The sequence below is a fragment of the Mobula birostris genome, chromosome 19 (assembly GCF_030028105.1).
Source record: "Mobula birostris isolate sMobBir1 chromosome 19, sMobBir1.hap1, whole genome shotgun sequence".
Classification (NCBI taxonomy): domain Eukaryota; kingdom Metazoa; phylum Chordata; class Chondrichthyes; order Myliobatiformes; family Myliobatidae; genus Mobula; species Mobula birostris.
The window spans coordinates 53623240-53635966 of record NC_092388.1 but is presented as its reverse complement, the minus strand read 5'-3'; the positions used below and the strand labels follow the sequence as shown (position 1 = coordinate 53635966).

The 12727-nt window shown below is 42.4% G+C and overlaps 1 protein-coding gene across 4 annotated transcripts in view; it reads left to right on the top strand.

The window, feature by feature from the left end:
- The window catches only part of LOC140212608 (F-actin-uncapping protein LRRC16A-like), a 345618-nt gene that overhangs the window by 236219 nt on the left and 96672 nt on the right, over positions 1-12727 (top strand). For all 4 annotated transcript variants that reach the window (XM_072283616.1, XM_072283615.1, XM_072283613.1 and 1 more), the window contains 2 exons: positions 3968-4140; positions 4573-4641. In XM_072283616.1, coding sequence (XP_072139717.1) covers positions 3968-4140; positions 4573-4641 — 242 coding nt within the window. The remainder of the gene's footprint in view (positions 1-3967; positions 4141-4572; positions 4642-12727) is intronic.

Sequence of the window (12727 nt, the reverse complement as noted above, 5' to 3'; positions counted from 1 at the left end):
TTTTGGAGCACCCCGACAAGTATTGCCAGAACTAACAATGTACTGACATGTATAAAAGACATTTAATAAATTACAGATTAATAGAAACATAAAAGCTTATGGCCCACGTCAGGTGAAAAAGGTAAGAGTCTATTCCCATTTCCCATCCTTGCAGTTTGGGCCATAAGTGCTGAACCACTTACCTTTTAAATGATGGACTTTAACAAAGAGCAATACAGCACAGGAATACACCTTTGCTCCGCATTGTTATGCTGAACTAACTCAATTAGTAATCAAATTCTCAACTAAACTAATCACTTGTGCCTACGCAATATCCATATCCTTCTATTTTCAGCACTCTCGTGTGTCTGTCTGGAAGTTTCTTGAAGACCTCTATCATATTTGTCTCCACCATCAACCCAGGCAGTGCACTCCAAGCACCCACCACTCCCCATGTAGAAAAAAAACTTGCCCTGCGTACAACATCTCCCTCACCTTAAATGCAGGCTCTCCGGTATTAGACATTTCAACCCTGGTAGAAAGATAACTGCTGACTATTCTATCTATGCATCTCATAGCCTTATAAACTTCTAGCAGATCTTCCCTCAGCTTCTACTATTCCAGATTAAACAACCCAAGTTTGTCTAACCATTCTTACAGCATATACTCTCTAATCCAGGCAGCGTCCTAGTAAAGCTCTTCCGCACCCACTCCAAAGCCTTGACATCCTTCCAATAATATAGTGAAAGCAGAGTTTCATAAAGCTGCAACATAACTTCCTGACCCTTGAACTCAGTTGCTGGACAAGTAAAGATAGGCATGCCCTACCCTATGCCTTCCTTACTTATCCTATCAACCTTTGTAGCCGCTTACAGGGACCTATGGACTTGGACTCAAAATCCTTATGCACATCATTTCTGTTAAGGGTCTTTGCTTTAATGTACTGTTTCTTTACATTTGGTCAGGCTAAACTCTACCTGCCATTCTCTACCCATATCCACTACTGATCTATATTCTGCAGTACCCTTTGCCAGTCTTCTTCACTATGCACTACTACACCACTAATCATTGTGTAGTCTGCGAACATACTAACCTACCCACTTACATAAGACATAGGAGCAGAAGTAGGACACTTGGCATTGAGTCTGCTCTGCCAGTCACTCATGGCTGATCTTTTTCTTCCCCTCCTCAGTCCTACTCCCCGGCCTTTTTCCCCATAACCTTTAATGCCGTGTCCAGTCAAGAACCTATCAAGCTCTACCTTAAGTAAACCCAACGACCTGGCCTCCACAACAGCCTGTGCTAATAATTTTCTCAAATTCACCACCCTCTGGCTAAAGAAATTTCTCTGCATCTGTTTTAAATGTACACCCATCTTTCGTGAGGCTGTGCCCTCTTGTTCTAGACTGCCCCACCATGGGAAATAACCTTTCCACATCTACACTGTCTAGCCATTCGAAAGCTTTCAATGAGATCTCCCCTCATCCTTCTGAATTCCAGCGAGTACAGTCCCAGAGTTAATAAACGTTCCTTGTATGATAACCCTTTCAATCCCGGAATCATCCTTGTGAACCTCCTCTGAACCCTCTCCAATACCAGCACATTAAACCCATGAACACTGCTTCACTACTTTTGTTTTGCATTACTTAATTTAACTATTCAATATTGATGCTTACTGTAATTCACACTTTTTCTATTATTATGTATTATGTTGTACTGCTGCAAAACAACAAATTTCACAACATATGCTGGCGATATTAAACCTGATTCAGAATCTGAAGCTCAGGCAGGAACTGAGATTTTGATTTCAGTCTGATATTTTTTAACTGCTACAACCATAACTGCAAACTCAACGCAAAGCAAGGGCATCTTTATCATGTCATGCTCAGTAAAGACTGGAGGTGGTAGTGTTGCATTTTGCTGTCCACTGGAGCTTGGATGTCAGCAGATCAAGATGAGCGTGCGTCTTCGCCAAGTTTGAACGACTACCATTGATATTAGGTTTATTGTTCTGAGTGCCCCATTGCCAAGTATGAATCATGCTAGAAAAAAAGGATTTAAATCGTGTCCTCCAATCTCCACTTGCTGAGTGACCAAAAGCCACAAACAAATGCCCAGTACCATTGTAATGGTCATTAGTTTGCTTTGCCGTTTGCCCTCAAACCACCAGGGCAAGTCGAAGGATATATTTGCAGCTATATAGGATCCTGGTCAGACCCCACTTGGAGTACTGTGCTCAGTTTTGGTCGCCTCACTACAGCAAGGATATGGAAGCCATAGAAAGGGTGCAGAGGAGATTTAGAAGGATGTTGTCTGGATTGGGGAGCATGCCTTATGAAAACGGGTTGAGTGAACTCGGCCTTTTCTCTTTGGAGTGACGGAGGATGAGAGGTGACCTGATAGAGGTGTATAAGATGATGAGAGGCATTGATCATGCGGATAGTCAGAGGCTTTTTCCCAGGGTTGAAATGGTTGCCACAATAGGACACAGTTTTAAGATGCTGGGGGGTAGGTACAGAGGAGATGTCGGGTGAGATTTTTACTCAGAGACTGGTGAGTGCGTGGAATGGGCTGCCGGCAATGGTGGTGGAGGCGGATACGATAGGGTCTTCTAAGAGGCTTTTGGATAGGTACATGGAGCTTAGAAAAATAGAGGGCTTTGGGTAAGTCTATTAATTTCTAAGGTAGGGACATGTTTGGCACAACTTTGTGGGCTGAAAGGCCTGTATTGTGCTGTAGGTTTTTTATGTTTTTATGATAGCAACCAAATGAGGAGGACTTTCCTTCGATGGCGGAGGTGTCATGCTGCTCAGCATGCACGCAGACATGCTCCCAGTTGAAATGACAGAGTGCCAGTCATAGTTGTCCTGAAGGTGTGCATGCTGCACAACTGTGTCAGGAGGAGAGAACAATGCTTACTACCAGTTTATGTGACTTGCAGCTTTGGAGCATGAGGTGGAAAGGGAGAGGAGGAGCATTGATCACCCCAATGATTTCTGTATTGTGTAACATTATGTAATAAGCAGAAATAAGACACTTTCAAGCAGGTGGAAAGCTAGTAAGGGAATCAGTTAACTGCAATTGTACTGTACTTCAGTGAAGCCCTGCATAGTTAGACACAACAGCTTGAGGTTTGGCTACAGCTACCAATGGTAGGGGCGCACCAGGTGCTGGAGATGCCTACAATTACCTCCAATGCAAAATAAGCTCTTTTGAAAGGGTTAAGTAAACTATCTCCAGCATGGAGGCCATGTTTACATTTGGTTTAATTGGGCAGGTTACACAATTTGCATGCTGAAAACTGGACCCTGCAAATAGACGCCATTTCCAAACAGTGTCATGAGGAAAACCACGCAGCCTGAGACATAAATTCAAGGGTATATTCCAGAAAATAAAAAGGTGGCATTACCACTAATCTTCCGTAGCCCATCATGGCTCAGAGTTGAGAAGGTCACTGAATATCAATGGTGGGAAAAGACGCATCCAGAAAATAACCATTCAGCCAGCTTGCAGAGACGTCTGTGGGTCTTTGCATTGGCATCCTCAGCCATCTCAGAACATGTCAAACTGGAATGGAAGGAATGCCGCCTCATTCCCCAGAGACTGTGTAAGAAGCAGCAGCTTGCTTACCCATGCAAAACTAATGGAGTATTTATAGTTTTAAAAAATAACTCCCATCAAAAAATGGAGAAATGTAGATTCATATTTATCATTTTTTCATGCAATTTAATCACTTGAAGCACTAAAACGAGACTTCTAAGTGTGTAAGGACTTGAACTCAGACCAGGAACTAATTGATTTTGACATTGTTCAATATCATTTATCCCAAATTGTGTGCTTTTGTGCAGTTCCGTACACTGCTAATTAATTAGAAAAAAAATCAATAAAATTTGCCAGAAGCAAAATATTAAGGATAAAATATTGTTGAATTGTTGTCTAAAAGCAAAAGGTTGATTTCATCTAATACATTTCCTTTCATTCTTTGCAGCCCTTAGAATCTCTGTCCCTTGCTGATTCGAAGCTTAAGACCGAATTAACGATAATAATTAATGCTTTGGGAAGCAATTCTTCATTAACCAAGGTGGACATTAGTGGGAACGGGATGGGAGATATTGGTGCTAAGATGCTGGGGAAGGCGCTACAGATCAACACAAAGCTCAGGTAAAAATTTGAGATGGCAAATGATTTTTCTGCAGAAATAATAATTTTGTTAAATAGGTCTAGTTTGCTTTAAGCTGCTGATTTCTGATTTGATAATCTGGAAAGGTATTGTCATAATGAGAGAATGATGCAGCCAACGCAGAGACAATGAGAATCAGCCTCTTAAATCAGCTCAGAGCCTGCTGGTGAGCTTCTGGGGGGACCGTTTAAATCATCGGCTTGAGGGAAGGGGGCAAATCCTTTAATATCTAGCAGCAAACATTGCAGGTTGTTTGAGAAACACCAAGAGACGTCAGCTGGAACAAATTAAAATCACAGCTGATGTAATTTAAACAGTTATTATTTGCATCCTGTCTCTCTGGAACAAGATTTTATGAGCTCTTCGTATGTATAAATGTGCTATATTGAAAAGTGCCTACTCTCTTTCAACAGGACGGTAATTTGGGACAAGAATAATATAACCGCACAGGGTTTCCAGGATATAGCTGTGGCCTTGGAAAAGTAGGTAACACATGCAGATTCTTTCTCTTTAGCATGTAAACACATAATTGTGACTACTTGGTAGTTCATCTATCCAACGTATCATTTGGTTTGTTACGTTGGGGATTGTCCCCAACATTGATTCTATTATTGTAATCCAGAGGTGCAGGATAATAATTCAGGGCAGGAAGTTCAAATCATGCAGCTGGAGTCAAAAATAAAATTCAGTAAATCAGGAACTGTTAGATCAATAGGTTTGTAGTAACAGTGATTGGATTGCTGCAAACATTCAGCTGATTCATGAATGCATTTAAGGTAGGTTTACTTATATAGAACATAGAATAGTACAGCACAGTACAGACCTCTCAGCCCACGTTGTTGTGCCGACTCTCAAACCCTGCCTCCCATATAACCCCCCACCTTAAATTCCTCCATATACCTGTCTAGTAGTCTCTTAAATTTCACTGGTGTATCTGCCTCCACCACTGACTCAGGCAGTGTATTCCACGCATTATATGTGTCATCCCTAACTCTTACTGTGTGATTGATCCTCAAAACATGAGATGCAGGAAGAAAGCAGAGCTCCACTCCCAGATGAGCTCAATGCCTTCTATGCTCTCTTTGACCACCAGAACAGGAACTGTCACGCTCCTCAAGTCTCTCGATGATCCTTTGGTCTCAGTTTCTGATGATGACGTGCTGGTTACCTTCAAGAGGCTGAATTCAAGGAAAGCACCTGATCCGGGTGGAGTATCTGAGCAAGTACTGAAGACCTGTGCTGACCAGCTGGCTGGTGTGTTGATGGCTATCTTCAGCCTCTTGCTCTGGCAGTGTGTAGTACCCACCTGCTTCAAGCAGGCTTCAGTTATACCGGTGCCCAAGAAGCCTGTGGTAACCTGCCTCAATGACTATTGCCCAGTGGCACTTACATCCACAGTAATGAAGTGTTTTGAGAGGCTGGTGTTAAAACATATCAGCTCCTGTCTGAGTGGTGACTTGGATCCTATCCAATTTGCCTACTTAAGCAACAGGTCCACAGCAGATGCCAACTCAATGAGTCTTCGCGCAACCCTGGAACATCTGAGCAGCAAAGGTGCATACATCAGGATGCTCTTTATCCATTACAGCTCAGCATTTAACACCATCATCTCCTCAGAACTAATCAGTAAACTCCAAGATCTGGGTCACAATACCCTCTTGTGCAGTTGGATCCTCACTTGCAGGCCCCAGTCAGTTCGGATTGGCAAATCATCTCCTCCACAATCTCTATCAGCACAGGTGCACCATAGGCCTGTGTGCTTAGCCCCCTGCTCTACTCACTTTACACCCATTATTGTGTAGCTAAGTATGGCTCCAGCACCATATACAAGTTTACTGGTGACACCACTGTTGTGGGCTGTATCAAATGTGGTGATGAATTAGCATACAGGAGGGAGATTGAAAATTTGGCTTAATGGTGTCATAACCTCTCACTCAATGTCAGCAAGACCAAGGAACTGATTGTAGACTTCAAGAGAGAGAAACCAGAGGTCCATGATCCAGCTCTGATCAGAGGATTTAGAGCAGGAGAGGGTCAGTAACTTTAAATTCCTGGGTGTCACTATCTCAGAGGATCTGTCCTGGATTCATCATATAAATGTAATTGCAAAGAAAGCACGACAGTGTCCCTACTTCCTTCAGAGTCTGCAGAGATTTGGTATGACATCAAAAACTTTGACAAACTTCTGTAGGTGTGTGTGGAAAGTGTATTGACTGGCTGCAATATGACCTGGTATGGGAACACCAATGCCATCGAGTGGAAAATCCCACGAAAGGTGGTGGATTCGGCCCAGTACATCACGGTAAAGCCCTCCCAACCAGGTTGTTTGAGCAATGTTGGAGGTATACACATGAAGCCATTGCCTTTTTTCCCTCATGGTTAGTACCGATTGTGGGATATGCTGGTGAAGTAGCTTAGCTGAGTACGTCGACTATTGTCATTTTAGTCGCTCAGGATGAAGAATGACTTGCTTCTTCAGTTTTCTGGGTTCTCAGGTAGATAATTCTGCTGTATTTTCCACAGGCTGCAGCTGTATTAATGAATTGTTATTTCACTCTTCAATAGCAATTCTATTTGTTCTACCTACTGTATTTCTCCACCTTATCTGCTGCCTCATTTAATTTGTTTTCTCTTTTGGTTCTGACGACCAATGTAAATTATTCTTCATTCTCTTTTCAGCTTTATGGTAGCAATTGTTCCAAAGCTTGGTGACTTGCTTACACATTTCACTTCCTGATCATAATTATTTTCCCAACTAGATATGTCCACATTTACGGCTTATTAGAGAGCATGGATAAAGTGATTATTCAGAACATTGCAGTTCCATCCCTGGCTGAGTGGTTGTTTGGAAGATTCTGTTCTCCCTCCCCATTTTGTTCAGCCCCTGAGTACCATCAAAGAGAGATGAGATGCTCTCAATGCCTTCTGGAATCCTTCATTTGAACGGTGGTGGACTGGGATCTCCCATACATTGGAGAGGATTTGACAGTTAATAAGGATGCTTTGAGACCATCCCTAAATTGTTTCCTTCACTGTCATGGTAAAGTCTTGTTGTGACAGATCTAGGAGTAGAGGGAGTTTCTTGCTAGGCTTGTGAACAATGCAACACACAATCTGCAGAAGGAACTCAGTGAGTCAGCCAGCATCTGTGGAAGGGAGTGGACAGTTGGCGTTTCAGGTTGACACTCTTCAATTGGACTGAATGACAGAGGGTAGATAACCAGTGTAAAAAGTTGGAGGGATGGGGTAGATCAAGAGCCTACAGGTGATAAGTGTATCTCTTGTGAACAGTGCAGCCTAACCAGAGGAGCTGGCGAAGCAGATTAATAGCCCTGTTGCTCAGGACTTTGACTTGGAGAGGGCACTGATGCATTTCACTAATCCTTCCAATGGATTTGGAATTTGCAGTGAGTGTGTTTAGAGGTGCCAGCTATAGGCAGTGGTCTTTCATGCCATTTCAATTCTTGATCTCTAAATGCTTTTCTTCAGACAGCTGAAGCCTGTATTTACGTACTGAAGGTGGTGGCAAATTGCATCCTTGATTAAGTGGTGGGTCCTAAGACATGTAAAGTGAATCATTGTTTTCCAGGGTTATGTGATCGTAATGCAGAGGTGGGAAAGGTTTGCAGGGTTACTTTTATTTAGCATAAGGGACGTTCTCTTCAATGTTTCAAAGAACAAAGTGCTTGAATAAGAAAGATAAAGAGGGATATGGGCCAACTGCGGACAAATGAGACCTGCCTAGATGGGAATCTTGATGAGTATGGACAATCTGTGCTGAAGAGCCTATTTTGGTGCTGTTATTACCCTGTGACTATAGCTCATGGCTCTTGAGAAAGTGGTGATGAGCTACCACCATGAACTATTGCTTATCTTCTGGTCCAATCATGATTGGTCGGGGCATGAAAGGATATAGGGAGAAGGCAGGAGACGGACTGAGAGGGAAAATGGATCAGCCATGATGAAATGGTGGAGCAGACACGATGGACCGAAAGGCCTGACTGCTGCTATATCTTGTGGTCCTACGCAGTATAATCCCATTGTGCTGTTAGGAAAGGGTTTCACGCATTTAGCCCCAGCAGCAATGAGGGGCCGGCAGTTATACTCCCAGATCTGGATGGTGAAGTGCCCAAAACACCTACTAGCTCTCCCCCTCCGTAGGGTTTGTCTAGAGACTGTCCTCCAGTCTGCAAGGCTCAACGTCTTGAATTCTGCAACCTTTTCTTTCCTGCATGCCCATAAACTCCCTCAATTTCCCTGCCATCCGTCTGTACTCGAAATCATTCATAATAACTAACTAACACACCAGTCAGTGTTCCTTTGGGATGTACGAGGAAACGGGACGCCAGAAGAAGCCCATACGGTCACAGGGGTGATGTGCAAACTCCACGCGGACAGCACCGGAGGTCAGGTTCGAGCTCGAGTCACTGGAATTACAAGGCAGGTTTGAGCTCGAGTCACTAGAACTACAAGGCAGCAGCTTTATCTGATGCATCTCTACGCAAGCCTATTTTTTTTCTTACTCCATCAAACACCACTGATTTAATCTCGCTTTTCAAGCACCAAAGAATTTCTAGTCTATAATGTGATATGTTAATTTTATTTGCTGTAACTCTCACACGCCTGTTATCGGTTTTGATGTCATTGGTTCTGCACTGCGCCACACTTAAGCAAGCTAGATCGGTTAATTTACTCCAGGGGGCCTACAGACTTCCACAGCCATCTGTTCCGCTGTTTTGCCTTATCTGCATTCCCTCCCTGCTGCAGTCTCATTGTTTTCTATGAAGTGCGTAGGACAGTGGTCGTTACAGACTGCTGGGGCTTTCTGCCAATCTGTGCTGGCTTGCGTTGATTGTTTTACCAGCGTTTCCAATTACAATATCCACAGTACCGATGCTGGTAAATCAGCAGGCATGCAGCAGGCATGATCATACTAGTCAGTTCATTTAGAAGCAACTGCAATTGATCATGTTTCTGATATCAGTTATCTTAAACTGAATTCTCTCATGCCCTGTCTAATTTTTTTCAACTCTGCTGCCTCAACTAGATCAGGCCCAGCAACTTCTTTTCTCACACAATTTTTTGTATCTTCCTTAATCAGGGGTGAGGTACCAGAAGGCTTGAAGAGTGGCTAACTCTGTGCTTTTATTTAGAGAGGCTAGCCAGGGAACTGCAGGCCAATGGGCCCAACATCATTCTAAGGAACAGGATTTGTCTGCATGTGGAAAGACAAGAACTGATTAGAAATAGTCAACATGGCTTTGTGCATGGAAAATCATGTTTCACAAATATAATTGTTGTTCCTTTTGAAGTGGTGACCTTCAGGATTGACAATGTCCGGACAGTAACTTTTGACAAGGCCCCACCTTGTGGGCTGGTGTAGAAGGTTGAATCACGTGGGATCGAGGGTGAGATAGCCAACTGCATACAAAACTGGCTTGGTGGACTGGTTCAGAGACTAGTAAGTGGAAGGTCCTCTTTTAGATTAGAGGCCTATTATCAGTGGAATGCAGTGAATGATGAGGCCCTGGAGAACGCTGGAGAGCAGAGAGATCCAGTGGTACAAATAGAGTTCCCTGATCATGGCGACACAGGTCTTTGTTAGGCACGGCAATGCTATAGCTGAGTAAGCCATTGGTGAGTTAACACCTGAAATACCGTGTGCAGTTCTGGCTGGTGATAGAAAGGATGTGACTGAGCTTGGTAAGGTACAGAAAAGAGTCACGAGGAAGTTGCCGGGACTAGAGGGCTTGAGTTATATGGAGAGACTGGATATGCTGGGGTGTTTTCCCTGGTTTGAAGGAGGTTCACAGGTGACCTTGTGTGTCAGGAGGAGCATAGTTAATGTGGATGGTCACATTTTTTCCCCAGAATAATGGAATCTGAATCTAGAAGGTGTAGATTAAAGGTCAAAGGGGAAGGATTTAAATGGAAATCCTGAGGGGTAAGTTTTTGGTGATGGGTACGTGGAACAACCTGCCAGAGGAAATGGTAAAGACAGGTACAGTCACAAGGTTTGGAAGGCAGTTGCATAGTCAGGAAAGATTTAGAGTGATGTGGGCAAATTCAGGCCAATGGGACCAGTCCCTGTGGTTGGCATGGACTGATAGGCCTGTTTCCATGCTGTGTAACTACCACATCATGATTGAATCACTCCTCATTGAAATTTGAGGGGAATTATTGTTTGTTTTCAGTAAGTCCCATGTAATTCTGAATTAAAGGAAGGCTACTTTTGTTTTCATACATATTCGAAAGCGTATGTAAGTCCTTGATTTAGTTGAAGCTCCACAAACTGAAATACTAATGAAAATGTGTTCACTGATCTGTTTGTCACATCCATTTCCTTTAAAGTCAAATACAGTCACCACAAAAGTCAGTTAAAACACCAAAGCCTCTTTTGAGTGATGAGATTTTAATAAAATAACAATGTCTAACAACTTTCTTCCTTTTTAAATTCTGAGATCATTTTTGTGGTTTTTGGAAGGATATTAAGGTTAAAAGCAAATTATTTTCCCATTGTAATGTATGTAGTTAAGTTGTTGGTAATATTTGGGAAATAGGTAAATACTCAATAGTATTCTATTGGAAAGGTGTACTTACTGGTGAAGAAGACTTGCTCTTGCATGAGTTAATAATTTTTTATTTATATAATTGTGCTGGAAATTACAATAAGTAAACAGATTTTCCTGAAGAAGGTGTTCATGTCCCCTGTCACCTTGGGTTACATTAATCAGAGCTTTGAATCAGATATTTTTACTAACAATCTTTGAGCACCGTGATCTAGGCCTATTTGTTGTACCTCTTCTGATATAGGAAATGAATTACATTGATGAAAAGGATGTAATGACTTGCCTGAAGGATGGCACTATACCTCTAACTGTGCAAAGCGCTCTCAGTACTCCACTGAACTCTCAATGTGAGCCTCAGGGATGGGACTTGAACCCGCAACCATCTGACTCAGAATTAAGAGTGCTTTGGGCAATCACGGAAACAGACAGTACCAGGATGGGCTCTTTAAGGCCACCCAATCCTTGCCAATCGTGATGTCCTTCAATACTAATCCCATTTGCCCACATCTCTCTATCCTTTCCTATCAGGTACCTGTCAAAATGCCTTTTCATCATTGTGATAGCTTTTACCCCTGCTGGTGGTATAACTACATAGTTCCCTGAAATTGGTGATACAGGTAGCTCGTTGTGTGAAAAACATTTCCCCTTCACAGGCCTTCTTGAAGTTGGATAGCCAGAGACTTTTTCCCATGGCAGAAATGACTAATATGTGGGGTGGGGTGGAAGGGGGCCATGAATTTAAGATGATTGGAGGAAAGTATAGGGGAGATGGATATCTGAGGTAAGTGGGTTTTTTTCACACAGAGAGTGAAGTCTTGCGTAAAACACTCTGCCAGGGGTGGTGATAGAGGCAAATGCATACAGGCAGAGATAAGCACATAGATGATAGAAAAATGGAGGGCTATATGGGGGTGGAAGTGTTAGATTGATCTTGATGTCAGTTAAGTGGTCAGCACAAGATCGAGGGTAGAAGGGCCAATATGTGTTGTAAATTTCTCCCTTCTTGCCTTAGACCTGTGTCTCTAGTCTTGGTCTCCACTGCCCTAGGGGAAAAAAAGATTCTGAAGGGTCTCGGCCTGAAACGTCGACTGTACCTCTTCCTAGAGATGCTGCCTGGCCTGCTGCGTTCACCAGCAACTTTGATGTGTGTCGCTTGAATTTCCAGCATCTGCAGAATTCCTCGTGTTGACGTTTTTAAATCCTATCTATATTATACTTTTGTGACTCCTGAGGTTAATACATCATTGAATCGTGTTGTTCTCCTTTCATCATTCAAGCCACTATTTGAACTTCTCTTGGTTTTCCTGAAATACCAAGTTTTACTTTTATTTAAACCTCTGTATTTCTATTTAATCCTTTCATTGCTCTCTACATAACACCATCATCCCAACTAGAACACACTGTTCAAGGAAAAATAAACAGTAGTGAAGTCATGCTGTGCATGCTTTAACATTTAGTGACACAAGGCTAATTAGGAAACCCATTATTAATGTCATTAATGCTGGATGCCAAAGCAACAGAATTACAGCAGAAGTAAACAGAAGACAAAAACCTGCAGATGCTGGAAAGCAGTAATAAATTCTGAAAGAGCAGGCTGTAAGTTGAGTAGCATGGGAGGGGTGGAGAGAATTATTGAATGAATGCCTGTAATAGTGTCAAGACCAAAATAGCCTGACTGAAACCTGCCACAGTTATCACAGTTGATCCACACTGACTATTTGGACTTGAAATAATGTTGTATTGAAAGTGTAGTTTGATCTTTTTTACTGGCATTGACTATCACAATGGAAATCAGCATAATGATTTTTATCATAAACAAATCAGCATAAAATTTCAGCATAATGACATTTTACATTTGTTAATTTGTCTGTGGTTGGAGGAGGTGGTGATTAAATATTCAGTTCAACAATTGTACTTCTGAAAATAATTGTACAGGTGTTTCAAATGCCATTCGTAACCTTCAATATCACCTTCAAAGTTCCAATATTCATACTGTACG